This window comes from Bos javanicus, chromosome 12, assembly GCF_032452875.1.
Source record: "Bos javanicus breed banteng chromosome 12, ARS-OSU_banteng_1.0, whole genome shotgun sequence".
In the NCBI taxonomy this organism is placed as follows: Eukaryota; Metazoa; Chordata; class Mammalia; order Artiodactyla; family Bovidae; genus Bos; species Bos javanicus.
Window position 1 is genome coordinate 15,598,907 of NC_083879.1, and position 13,093 is coordinate 15,611,999.

At 46.1% G+C, this 13,093-nt stretch overlaps 1 protein-coding gene and 2 non-coding genes across 4 annotated transcripts; all 3 read right to left on the reverse strand.

Annotated features, from left to right (window-relative positions):
- Positions 1-2,832: 2,832 nt before the first annotated feature.
- On the reverse strand, positions 2,833-2,960 carry LOC133258699 (small nucleolar RNA SNORA31). Its single transcript, XR_009740151.1, has one exon. It is a non-coding gene; the product is annotated as a small nucleolar RNA SNORA31 (small nucleolar RNA).
- Positions 2,961-3,185: 225 nt separating this feature from the next.
- Positions 3,186-7,502, reverse strand: TPT1 (tumor protein, translationally-controlled 1). Of its 2 annotated transcripts, XR_009739861.1 has the most exons (7): positions 7,140-7,309; positions 6,823-6,896; positions 6,074-6,264; positions 5,605-5,710; positions 4,706-4,822; positions 3,759-3,938; positions 3,186-3,670 (listed from the first exon to the last, which is right to left on the reverse strand). XR_009739861.1 is itself a non-coding variant. In XM_061434548.1 (6 exons), exons 1-6 carry the CDS (start codon positions 7,306-7,308, stop codon positions 3,936-3,938), a joined length of 660 nt encoding a protein of 219 aa, XP_061290532.1. In that variant the 5' UTR covers positions 7,309-7,502; the 3' UTR covers positions 3,186-3,935. The 2 variants fall into 2 exon arrangements, 1 of the variants encoding a protein (XP_061290532.1); XM_061434548.1 differs by having other exon boundaries at positions 3,186-3,938; positions 7,140-7,502.
- Positions 4,008-4,139, reverse strand: LOC133258698 (small nucleolar RNA SNORA31). The gene has a single exon (XR_009740150.1). It is a non-coding gene; the product is annotated as a small nucleolar RNA SNORA31 (small nucleolar RNA).
- Positions 7,503-13,093: the final 5,591 nt, after the last annotated feature.

The following is a 13,093-nucleotide window of genomic DNA, read 5'->3' on the forward strand; positions in this document are numbered from 1 at the left end:
ATCCTCCACAACCCCAGAGGGTCATAAATCTAGCCCCAAAGCAGCAAGTTGGGCCCTCAGTTCTTATGGACAAAGTCTGTGGTAACAGGCACCAATTGCCACAAAATGAGCTTTTGCAAGAAAAGGCTTGTGGCCCATGAGGGGGTCATTAGCCAGACTTTTCTCATAGAATTAAGAGTTGTATGGTATGACCTAAATGCAAGTCACCAGTCAGTAGGATGTCGTGTCAGTTAATTCAAGTCCCCTGGTTTAAATTCTGTTACTGAGAGGGTTCTGGCTGCTAGCCCAGGTCGCAGCTCCAAGCACACGCATGCAGATGGTCAGAACTTTACAAGGAGGCTTTGTTTTCAGGATTTTTTTCAAGTTGGTTGAGATTTTTGCGGCTCTTCTTGCCGTTTTGCCAGTGTAGTTGTAGTTATTGGTTAAACCCTAAACCCTGCAGTTCAGATGGAATTTACATCAATGCAATATTTACCAGTGACCTAATGAGGTTATTTTTAATATTTATATGGCTGCTCTGGGTCTTAGTTTCAACATGTGGGATCTTTAGTTGTGGCATTCGAACTCCCATAAGACGTCTGGGCCACCAGGGAAGCCCACTATGTACAAGCTCTCAAAAAATAAATTAGAATTTGCTGGTAGTTGAAAACCTGCCCTCACAGTAGTGGTGACGCCACTTACGGGATCAGCTTCCCTGACCGCGGATCGAATCCAGGCCCCTGCATTGGGAGTAGTCTTAGCCACTGGAGCACCAGAGAAGTCCCCCAATTAGATTTTAAGAAAATCATGTCTAATGGCTTCAATGAGTTACTTACGTATCTATAGTTTAAGCAGAGGCACACGTAATAAGAACATGTACTCCTTGAATGATTACATCTCACGGGCAACGTGCTGCCCATGAGTTTGCTCTTCTCTTGAGCCAATCTCAAGTTTTCTTCCCTACAGCTGAAACCCACCCCCTGCCAAGTCTACCATTCTGTCACCTTACTTGACTCATTTACAACAGGCAACCCTGTGGACTTGCTCCTTCCTAAAATGGTGTCCACTGGGCCTCCAGGCGGCCTCTCCCTTGGTTTTCCTACATCAAAGGCAGTTCCCTCATAATCACTTTGTAGGTTTTTCATGTTACCAGTCTCCACGTTGGAGGGCTGAGTCCATCCCATCTAGGTGACCTCACTCCGTGTTTTAGCTTCAAATGTCATGCATTTGTCCCAGCAGACATCCTTCTAGACAACTTTGCTTTTAGAAAAGACATAGCTACACTAGTACCTGATTCCACAAATCGAACAAAATCCAGAGAAAATTTCTTCTATAGAAAAAATAGGTTACAACTGAAAACAGCATTCAGCATTTCTTTTGCAGTGAGCCCTCAAGAGACAGCATGCACCCCACAACTACACTCAGCATCTCTGTATCAAGCTGCCATAGCGCTGATATATGAGCATCTGTGCTTATCTCAATTTATTCTATGCATCCATTAACAAGATGCAGCTGCCCTGAGTTTACTGCTTTGCTTTATACCATTTCTGCTCTAAGAAAGGTTTCATAGGAAGGCCCTACTTCAGAGCATGGGAAACCTGTATCTCTGGACAAATTCTCCAGCTCTCTTCCTGATTCACCTGAGTCAGCATCCCAGTCTAGCCTGTTCAAAACTGAACCCTTGATTTCCTGTACTGTCTTCCCTGTGTTAACTCCTTTCTTCCAGATGATCAGGACAAGACACTTGCCATCCCCCTTGTATCTTTCACCTCATTCAACACCTTAGCAAATCCTCTTCTCTAACTTCGAATCACCTGTCCAACTACCACCTTAGACTAAGCCACTCTCTCATATTGTTCATCACTGTTCTCTTTGCTTTTACCTGGCCACCCAGCACCCAAAATGACCCTTTAGATCAGATCACATCACCCTGCCCCACAAAGCCCTCTTGGGGCTTCGGTGTGATTTGGTTTCCTCTTTTCCTGTGCACTTCCTTCTCTAGCTCAGGTCCTCCTGCTATCTTGGGCCCAGCATCCCGGCCACCTTGTCCCCTGAACCTGTCAACCACACTCTACTTCAATTTACTACTCTTTTGCCTGGCATGCTTTGCTCCCAGATACCCACATAATCTCCTTCCTTTTCAGCTTCCTCTTACTAGACAAGTGACACAAAACACATGCCTTCTGATGTGTACAGGAAGTAGCTACCACCTGTTAGCCTCGCAGTTATCTTGACCCAGATGACACTAACTAGAAAACGATCCAAAATAAGCCTTCTTAGGCAACTCCAGTATTCTTGCCTGGAAAGCCCCATGGACAGAGGAGCCTGGTGGGCTACAGTCCACGGGGTCGCAGAGTTGGACACAACTGAGCTACTAATAGCAACCCACTCCAGTACTCGTGCCTGGAAAATCCCATGGGCAGAGGAGCCTGGTAGGCTGCAGTCCGTGGGGTCTTGAAGAGTCAGACACAATTGAGCGACTTCACTTTCACAGGCAACTACTTGGCCTCTCTTCACTCCTAGTCTCTGTATTGCTATTCCTGTCCTTTCAGCCTTCTGCATGCAAGCTCACGCTATCAAGTCACAGCTTATGCTACTTCTCCCACTGTCTTGTCACCTTCATAGCACTGACCCCTGCCTGAACATTCTCCCACTAGTTTCAGAGGTGAGTGGTCTCCTGTATCACTGGCATGTTGTCTACGCTATTTACAATAGAATGTCTAAAACTGCCTTCAGCATGACTGCGGTTTCCAAACAATCATTTGGACTGCCACCAGGGGGCACTACCAACCTGAGGCCCTGCACCATCCCATGGACTCCTTGTGTCCCTTGCTTGTAGGGTTCCAAGTTTGGCCCTGTGTTCCCCCATTCAATCTGGGCTGCCACAATCAGACAGGCAGAAAGCGCGAGGATGTTTTTCTTGCATCTGTAGTGTAAACCTTAGCAGACAGTAACTGCTTCAGGTCTGTCAAATAGATGCGTTTTCATATTCTGATGCCCACACCTTTTTACAGATAAAACAGAGCATTTGCTTTTCTCTCTGCCCACCACCTACTCCACAGTCCATTTATAATTTCATCTTTTAAAACAATGGCCCATAAATCTTTCCTATAAAGGGCCATGTGGGTACCTCAAGGCTTGCAGGCGGCCTTTAGATCTGTCACTAATATTTTCTAGCAATGTCAGAACCAGCCAATACCACCCAATACAGGGCATGGTAGTGTCCTAGTAAAACTGGACACAAACTTTATTTTTTTCATGTCCCATAAGCTATTGTGAACCACTTAAAAAATATAAGCACCACCTTAGCCACAAAACAGGTGGTGGGCGAGCCAGTCTGTCAACCCTGTTCCAAGGAGTTTGACAAAATATTCCAGACGTCTAGGTTTCTCTAGAACTCAGCTCTAAAATAAGCTCAGACAGTACTTGGCTTCCAACTGTGTTAGTCTCTCTTTATTCTTTTGTAAACTCTTCCAGATAACCACTTCCATTTGTAGGTGATGAAACGTGTGAGCAATCCACTTCAAATGCTGGCTGGCACTGTCATGAGCATGGTCTTTCCCTTTACTCCAAACTCAGTTACTTCTGACTCTTGTATAGTCCAAGTCCCGGAAGTGGTTTCACTGTAGACGTTATCTGAAGGTGCTTTCTAGTGGTAGGCTACAACCAGACTCTAGCTGCTCCAGGAAGGCTACAAGGATGGATTTAGATATGACATATTAAACTAAGAGGCATTCTTTCCAATGAGTTTAAATGCGTTTTATTTTTAAACAACCTACATGACACGTTTTCTCAAAAACAATGCCTCCGCTCCAAATAAATCAACGTTCAAAACAAATGAAGAGCTCAAGATGACATCAGTCCCATCTGTCTAAGTCCTGGTGTTGTGTGGATGAAAAGCAGTGGCCAGCCAGTTATGACGACAGGTGATTGATCCAAAGTAACTGCCAACTTTGTTACTAGGAAAACAAGGGAAGAGGCCATTAACACACCTTTCTGGCATGAAAGTATCTCAGTTTCTAGGCTTCAGATGTACTCCCCTATTCAATCCGAGCTGCCACACACACGGACAGACAGAAAGCGCGGGGATGTTGCTTTTGCATCCCAGTGCAAACCAAAGGAACAACTGCAGATTGTTCAAGGTCTATCAGTGGATGCAGAACCATCCTTACAAATCAGAGAAGTCGTTCTGAGAAGGCCCACCCACCCTATTCCAACAGAAACCTCACACATTCTTTGAATAATCCCTTTGGCAAAACATCTGTACTGTCCTTTGACATTTCTGGTCACTGCTGCCCCTGATCCTGTTTAGGGTAGATTGTTTTTGCACCAAGCAGCTTGTGGATTTTAGTTTCCCAACCTGGGACTAAACCCCAGCCCTTGGCAGTAGCAGCCCAGAGTCCTAACCACTGGACCACCAGGGAATTCCCTAGCATAGCCTTAAATTTATTTTACTCCTAATTTACATGGAAGCTACTGAAAGCCAAGATAAGTGAGTGGCTTCATTTCTCCTTTAGCAGTTCCTTGCGCAGCAGATATTCATTTAATTTTACTAAAGCAACTGGCCATCCGGTCAGCAGCCTGCTCTAAATTGTATTTACTAAAAGCTAGTAACATCATGGCCTTTCCAACCAGCCCCCAATTATCATTAAGTGGTTTATTTGCTAAAAGGTTGTAATACCTCCATTTTTACACGACTGATTTCAACACACTTCTTTATACTTACACATTTTTCCATCTCTAAACCATCCTTAAAGAAAATCATATATGGGGTTACACCATCCTCACGGTAGTCCAGCAGAGCAACCATGCCATCTGGATTCATGTTTTCACCAATAAAGAACTTAGGAAGCAAACAAATACCCAGAATTAGATTATACAGGACTGCATTGTATCAAAACACACAAAAAAATGAAAGGATTCAGAACACCAATATCTAATCGAGGCACTATTTAGTCAGCAACTAATGAGTTCTAATGAGGAGGAAAATGCTCACTAATCAAACTTCGGGTAATGCAAAGTACTAATAATCAAATGTTAAGAGTTCAGAGCAATCCAGGGACACTGAGCTCCCTGGAAACCTAACCCCACACATCTCAGTCTAAACCCTACAAACAAGGCTGTTTACATAGTCAAGCACAGAGAACACAAGGCCCCCAGTGAGAAGAGCACATCACATGAGAAGTTATCGTATGGCCAGAGGATGTGTGAAACTGGAAAATCCAAAGAGCCAGGTTGTGTCAGTAAAACAAAGTCACTGGAGCTTCTCAATAGGACAAGCTCAGATCAGAAAGGGCTTCAGTGGCAACAAGACATACTGGTGTTGCAAAAAGAAAACCAGAGGACTACTTCAGAGTACACAAGTAATTCCAAACAACTGGGAAATGTTGAGTCGAATAAGATTTTGGAAGCAGAAGACAAGATCTGGAAACATGCTTGCTTAGGAGCAGAGAAGGCAACTCCCTACAGCCAGACTGCTGAAGTAAAATCTGTCCAGTATTTAAACTGCTCAGAACACAGAAAAATAACTCCAACTTAATTACATCAGAGGCTCATCAAGTAACTCATGTTTTGCTCAGTTAAAATTATACAATCCTTTGATCCAAATATTTTAAAGTTATTTACCTGATAGTTTTTGAAATTAGCAAGGATGTGCTTGATTTGTTCTGCAGCCCCTGTCATAAAAGGTTTTACTCTTTCTGGTCTCTGTTCTTCAAGTTTCCCTTTGATTCTAAAACATATTGACATATTAATCAGTTCTGAGTGAAGTTTCCATTCAGTAAAAATTCCAAACTGAAACCAGCAAAATATCACGGGGATTACACTCACTCATAGGAGGGATGTTTTAAGACTTCCTAACTTTGAATTTCACCTCAGCTTACTCTGTACCAAAGGACTATTCTAAAAAAAGTAAAACCACACTGCACCCTCCAGTATCCTCATATTTAAAGAAAAGCAGCCCCCCTTCTGAGCTCATCAATAGAAAAAAAAAAGCCTTTGACAAGCACGCCTGCTGTTAAAAATCTCAAAGCAAGTCAACCCCTAAATCCTACAGGATTTTCATCCATCAATTGGGTGTGTCAGTATCACTTACGACTTCATGTAATCTTTGATGTACTTCTTGTAGGCTTCTTTTGTGAAGCTGGTTTCCTGCAAGTGATGGTTCATGACAATATCGACACCAGTGATTACTGTGCTTTCGGTACCTTCGCCCTCGGGGCCTTCAGCGGAGGCATTTCCACCAATGAGCGAGTCATCGATGTTACCCTCTGTCCTACTGACCATCTGCATTAAGAAAAAGTTTAGTCGCTAACACATCCTCGATCTTACCATAAACGCATCGAAAAATCTATGCTGGCAGCTCTTTCATCAGTCATCCCTCAACACTTAATTCTCGTTGAAAACCATCAACACTACGGGGCGTGGGGGGAAATCTATGCCCTTCGTTTTCCTGAAACATCTCAGTTCAACAACTCTTCGTTGGCCCAAACGAAAAAAGGGTCATTTACAACACAGTGCAAATTTTGCATGGGCTGTCGGGTTGCTGAGCAAAGAAAAACCGTGCAGACGCTAAAACGCTTGGGTCGCCCAAACCGGAGATAACCTGTCTGTCCCGGACCGCCTGGGAGGATGGGCGTCGAAGTGGCGGACCTATTTCCAGGCTCAGCTCCGCCTCCAGTTTTCTAGAAAAACCCGAGCCCGGAAAGAGAGTCTCCTCCGCCAGGAGGCAACGGGGAGGATTGCACAACCTCGGGCGGGGGAGCGGCGGAAACCCGAGCCCGCCCGGCCTCGCCTCCCCCCCGTGCCGCAGCCACGGCCCCGGCCCCGGCCCGGCCGACTCACCTTCCCCTCCACCTCCAGACACAGCCCGTCCGCGACCTCCCGGATCTTGTAGATGTCGGAGAACATCTCGTCATCTGCTCGGGAACACAGACCCGCCCGTCACGAGGCGCCCGCGGCCCGAGCGGGCGCCATTTCCCGCGCCGCGCCGCGCCGCCCCTCCCCGGGCGCCCCGGGCCCCGGCGCGCGCCCCCAAGGAGCGCCCCTCAGACCCACGACAGCGGCGGCGGCGGCGGCAGCGGCGACCGACCCCCCGCCTCCACCCATATGCCGCCGCGTGCCCTGCGCGCCGTGTGAGGGGCAGTGCAGTCCCGACTCACGGCTAATGAGGTCCCGGTAGATGATCATGATGGCGACTGGAGGGAGGCGACAGCGGCGCTGGCTTAGCAGGAGCCCGGAGCTCAGGGCGAGCGCAGTGCGGCCAGAGCGGCGCTCGGGGGGAGGGGGGAGCGGGCGGAAAAGGCCGACTCTGCCGCTCCCCGACCTCATATAGAGGGCACGTCCCCCTACGTCATCGCGCGCGGCGCCTCCGGAAGCGCCGCGAGCGGTGACGCATCACGCAGAGCTGCGCGAGGGGCGGGGCCGCAGCGCTCGCTGTGGGGGAGGGGAGGGGCGCATCCGGGGACTTGGCCCCGGGGTACAAGGCCACGCGTTCCCCCCGCGCTCGCCGGGCGGTCCTGGGAAAGGGGAAGGCAGAGGAGGGGGTGGGGCGGAGAGAAAATGCCTGATGGCGCGAGGGAGAGGAATGGTAGGTGAGGAGCGCGCGGGAGGAGGGAGGAGGAAGGCGCTCCCCGGCCCTGAGTGGTGGAGGCGGCGCCTCAGGGTTGGCCCTGGTAGGTGCCAGGCCCGGGTGGGGCTTAGATGAAATCTCAAGTTTCCGCCCCAGGCCTAGTGCCGCGCAAGCTCCGGCTGTTTCTGGGAACTGACATCGTCAGCTGCTGTGAAGGACTTTGCGTTTACGGAGGGTTCCCTTGACGATGAGGGCTGAGGACTTGGCTTGTGACCAGCCCCTGTGATCTCCGAGGACCTTACAGAACTTTTCAGCGCTTGTCCCAGGGCTGCCCCACTTCGAGTTTCCGGATTCCTTTGTGGGGCGGAGCCAGGTCCGGTCTGTGGGACCCACTTCGGCCTGCCAGCCCCCTGGGAATGATCGTGGGGGGCGTAGAGTCTGCAAGGGGGCTTGAGAAGGAAGGAAACTGTCAAGGAAGTTTGCACAGCTTTCCTATCTCTCAGTTTGGTCTCGTGTTTGAAAGCTTGTGGTTCCTAAGGCAGCTAAAGAATCTTCCTGTTTCTGTTTTGCGCTTAGTCTAGAATTAAGGCCTTTGAAAAAAAGGATGTGTTGTCACATTAAAGTGTAGTTGAAATAAATTAAAATAAAAAATAAAAATAAAGTGTAGTTGAGATAATAACCCAGGAGCTAGAAGGTAAACATATAAAGAAGGAGCTTTCCACCTGCCCAACTTTTATTTGGACTTTAGACTCAGTTACTCGGTACTAAAAAAAAAAAAAAAAAAAAACCGGTTTAGTGACATCTTTGGTTTAAAGGCAAATGAGTATGAAACCGGAGAGATTCTTCCATTCCACAAATATATTTGTGCTCTGCTGTGTCCCTAGCACAGAGGTCCCAATTGTGAACAAGTTAAATCCAGTTCAATCCTCCCAGAAAACTTCATTCTGGTAAATAAAAAATCAGACAGTTGTAATAACAAACTTCCCATATGCACCAATAAAGCATTCCACAGAATAAGGGAGGGCAACTGTTGCGAAAGAATAGGTAGGGCACAAGTCAGTGATGGAGGAGTCAAAAGGAGCCGGGAAAAGGGATCCTCCCTGGAAGAAGGGGTCTGGGGCTGTACTGGACACCCCCAGGGGACCCTGCAGATACCTGAAAAAAAGCTAAAACTGGAATGAAGGGGATTTGAAAACAAATGGACGTCTTCTGATAAATGGTCCACTAAGGATCGCTGAAACCTCTTGATTATTTCTGAGATGTGTGAATGGAACATTATTATCCCAGGCATAGCACAAGTTAATTATTTTCCTCAACTTTAACTTTTCAAGTTATTCAGAACCATTCCCATCACTCATACAGTACTGTCAAACATTTTTCCCTCTACTCCTTTTCTGGTTTTATGTCCAATTAAAAACGTCCCCCCTCAAGTTTTGTAAGACAGCCACAGTGAAAAAGAGAACTGAAGAGATTAGAATCAAAGCACCCTAGCCTGAAATCTTGGGTTTATCTGGTACTTGTCCTGTGGCTTTGGGAAAGTCAGACTCCCTAAGTTTGAGCATAGAATGCAATTTCTATGAGTTAAAAGAGTTCGGGGAAGTTAAATAAGATAATGAAAAATGACTAGCATCCTCAATAGGTTATCAGTAAATATTGGTTGAACTTGGGTGCATAATTCTTTCCAATTTTATTACTTTTCAAAATACTCCTGAAACTATTCCATTAACCCTATTTTATTTGGAAATATCTGGAGGATTTAGTGGATGTATACTGTACTAAAAGGATTCCTAGGTGACTCTATCAAGAATCTTCCTGCCAATGCAGGAGACACGGGTTAGATTCCTGAGTTGGGAAGATCCCCTGGAGCAGGAAATGGCAACCAACTCCAGAATTTTTGCTGGAAAAATCCCATGGATAGAAAAATCCCTGGCAGTCTTCAGGGTCGCAGAGTCTAACCCTACTGAGTGACTGAGCACACATACTGTGCTAAAGACATTCTTCTATTAACTCACAACAGTCATAGTGGATTCCTGAAAGAATTCAACTTGTGTCTGTAAAAGATTTCAATCTCAGGGTCATATTTGGTCATATTTGGACTTCCCTTGTGGCTCAGATGGTAAAGCGTCTGCCTACAATGCGGGAGACCCTGGTTCAATCCCTGGGTCGGGAAGATCCCCTGGAGAAGGAAATGGCAACCCACGCCAGTATTCTTGCTTGGAAAATCCCGTGAACGGAGGAGCTTGGTAAACTATAGTCTGTCTGTGGGGTCGCAAAGAGTCGGACACGACTGAGTGACTTCACTTTCACTTTCATATTTGGTTCAGTTCAGGTCAGGTCAGTCGCTCAGTCATGTCTGACTCTTTGGGACCCCATGAATTGCAGCACGCCAGGCCTCCCTGTCCAACACCAACTCCCGGAGTTCACTCAAACTCAATGTCCATCGAGTCAATGATGCCATCCAGCCATCTCATCCTCTGTTGTCCCCTTCTCCTCCTGCCCCCAATCCCTCCCAGCATCAGAGTCTTTTCCAGTGAGTCAAATCTTCGCATGAGGTGGCCAAAGTACTGGAGTTTCAGCTTTAGCATCATTGCCTCCAAAGAAATCCCAGGGCTGATCTGCTTTAGAATGGACTGGTTGGATCTCCTTGCAGTCCAAGGGACTCTCGAGAGTCTTCTCCAACACCACAGTTCAAAAGCATCAATTCTTATTTGGTAGGTGGTCATGTATGGATGTGAGAGTCGGACTGTGAAGAAGGCTGAGCGCTGAAAAATTGATGCTGATTTAAATTTCAGAATATTTTCTAAACTCCATCTTATGGTCTACAAAATCTGTGTTGTACTTTGAAAATATCTGCTTAGAATACCAATGATACCAATAGTTTCGAGAAGATTAGGCACCACTTACAAGCCACTGACAAAACTGCGAGGATCTGACTTTTATTCCAGCTAATTGGCTTTTACTTAGGCATCATTTGAATGTTCTTATTACATTTCATTCCTTACAGCAGTGATTTCTAACAAATCTAAGATTGTCCCAAATTTTATAGTTTGGCATCTCTTGCAATTAAAGATATTTCAAAGACAATGTCTTTTGATCTCTTTACACAAGTACTCACATGAAAAAAGCAGCTCACAGGGTCCTCGTTTTTTAGCTAGGGATTGACTACTTGGCTTAAGCACATAAGAGTTTATTCTCTCTTATTAAAAAAAAAATCAAGGGTATTGACAAAAAAAAAAAAATGCAGAACCTGAAAGTTAAGAATTAGGTTTTACTTGGCGAACTAAAGTGAGAACTTAAGCCTGGGACACAACCTCTCATATAGCTCTGACAGTCTGCTCCAAAGAAGTAAGGGAGAAGCCAGGATCAGTTCAGTTCAGTCGCTCAGTTGTGTCCGATTCTTTGCAACCCCATGGCCTGCAGCACACCAGGCTTCCCTGTCCATCACCAACTCCTGGAGTTTGCTCAAACTCATGTCCATCGAGTCGGTGATGCCATTGAACCATCTCATCCTCCTGGCATTTCACGTGATGTATTCTGCATGTAAGTTAAATAAGCAGGACACAGGATAGGTAGGAGTTCTTGCAACAAAGACCAGGTAGTGGGAATATCAAAAGATTAGTGTTAGCTAAAGATAACCAAGTATCTCAAGTTAAGGAAAGTGGAGCTTTTGTTTTTATGGGAAAGCTCACTTTCCCCTTATCCTCCTGCCTTCAATCTTTCCCAGAATCAGGGTCTTTTCCAATGAGTCAGTTCTTCCCATCAGGTGGCCAAAGTACTGGAGCTTCTGCTTCAGCACTGGTCCTTCCAATAAATATGCAGGACTGATTTCCTTTAGGATTGACTGATTTGGTCTTCTTACAGGCCAAAGGACTCTCAAGAGTCTTCTCCAACACCACAATTCAAAAGCATCAATTCTTTGGCACTCAGCCTTCTTTATAGTCCAACTCTCACATTCATACATGACTACTGGAAAAACCATAGCCTTGACTAGATGAACCTTTGTCAGCAAAGTAATGTCTCTGCTTTTTAATATGTGGTCTAGGTTGGTCATAGCTTTTCTTCCAAGGAGCCAGCATCTTTTAATTTCATGACTGCAGTCACCATCTGCAATGATTTTGGAGCCCAAGAAAATAAAGTCTGTCTGTTTTCACTATTTCCCCATCTATTTGCCATGAAGTGATGGGACCAGATGCCATGATCTTAGTTTTCTGAATGTTGAGTTTTAAGCCAGCTTTTTCAGTCTCCTCTTTCACTTTCATCAAGAGGCTCTTTAGTTCTTCACTTTCTGCCATAAGGGTGGTGTCATCTGCATATCTGAGATTATTGATATTTCTCCTGGCAATCTTGATTCCAGCTTGTGCTTCATCCAGCCCTGCATTTCACGTGATGTACTCTGCATATAAGTTAAATAAGCAGGAGCCAGGATAGATAGGAGTTCTTGGAACAAAGACCAGGTAGTAGGAACATGAAAAGATTAATGTTAGCTAAAGATAACCAAGTATCTCAAGTTAAGGCAAGGAGCTTTTGTTTGTATGGGAAGATGCAAGAGTCTGGGTTCACTGAAATCATACCTCACCTATCTGGGGCCATTCGCCTGCTTTCTCATCCTGAGTCTCCATGGGGTATATCATTGGGTGGGACGGTGGTGGGAGGCGGGGTGGTGCTGCTGCTGCAGTGGCTGAGGGCTTGACAGCTGTTTGTCTCCATTCTGAGTTCACTCCAGGTTCACTGTCCAAGGTGGCTCTAGTGGCTTGATGACTGCAGCATCCTTTGATTACCGATGTGGCAGGCAACATTTTTTCATTGTTGAGGGGTGCAGTCAGACTGAAATTATGAAGCCATAGTGGCTTCATAGGCATCGCAGACCCAGGCTCTTCCTTTCTTCTCCATCATCCATATAGTCTATAATAGGTGCTGGAACTCCAGCCATCACATCCATCTTGCAGGCAGCCAGTAGAGAGGAATGGCCACAGGAGTACATCCTAGCTTATGTTTCTTTGCTGTAGGGCGGAACTGTCCAAAAGAACTTTATGTGACAATGGAACTGTTCTGTATCTGCTGTGTCCAACACCACAGCCACTAGACCACAAGGGCACTTGAACTGTGGCTTGTGTGACTATGCAACTGCATATTTACTTCTGTTTCACTTTAATTAAGTGTAAGTATCCATGGCTAGTAACTTTATTGGGCCACAGAGTTCTATAGTGAAAGCTCTGTGAGGTGAGGGACATCATTTTGCTAACCCCAGCTATCAGAACAGAGCCTCACTTGATAATTCTTGATGAATAAATGGATGAGATGAAGCTTTCTTCATTTCTCTCTTTTTATAAATCATTTGTTTATTTGTGGCTGTGCTGGGTCTTTGTGGCTGTGCACAGGCTTTCTCTAGTTGCAGCGATTGGGGGCTACTCTCTAGTTTTGGTTCATGGGCTTCTCGTTGCGATGGCTCTTCTCGCGGGGAAGCACCGGCCCTAGGTGTGCGGGCTTCAGTAGTTGTGGCCTGTGGGCTCAGTAGCTGTAGCTCACAGGCTCAGTTATTTGTGG

What these genes read in the sequence shown, in the direction of transcription:
- TPT1 (XM_061434548.1), bottom strand. Translation starts at nt 7,308, where the DNA reads ATGAGGTCGGGGAGCGGCAGAGTCGGCCTTTTCCGCCCGCTCCCCCCT. An exon ending in CTACCGGGACCTCATTAGCC is followed by an intron (nt 6,897 to 7,139) that starts GTGAGTCGGGAC and finishes GTTCCCGAGCAG; the next exon opens with ATGACGAGATGTTCTCCGAC. An exon ending in GTCTGGAGGTGGAGGGGAAG is followed by an intron (nt 6,265 to 6,822) that starts GTGAGTCGGCCG and finishes TTCTTAATGCAG; the next exon opens with ATGGTCAGTAGGACAGAGGG.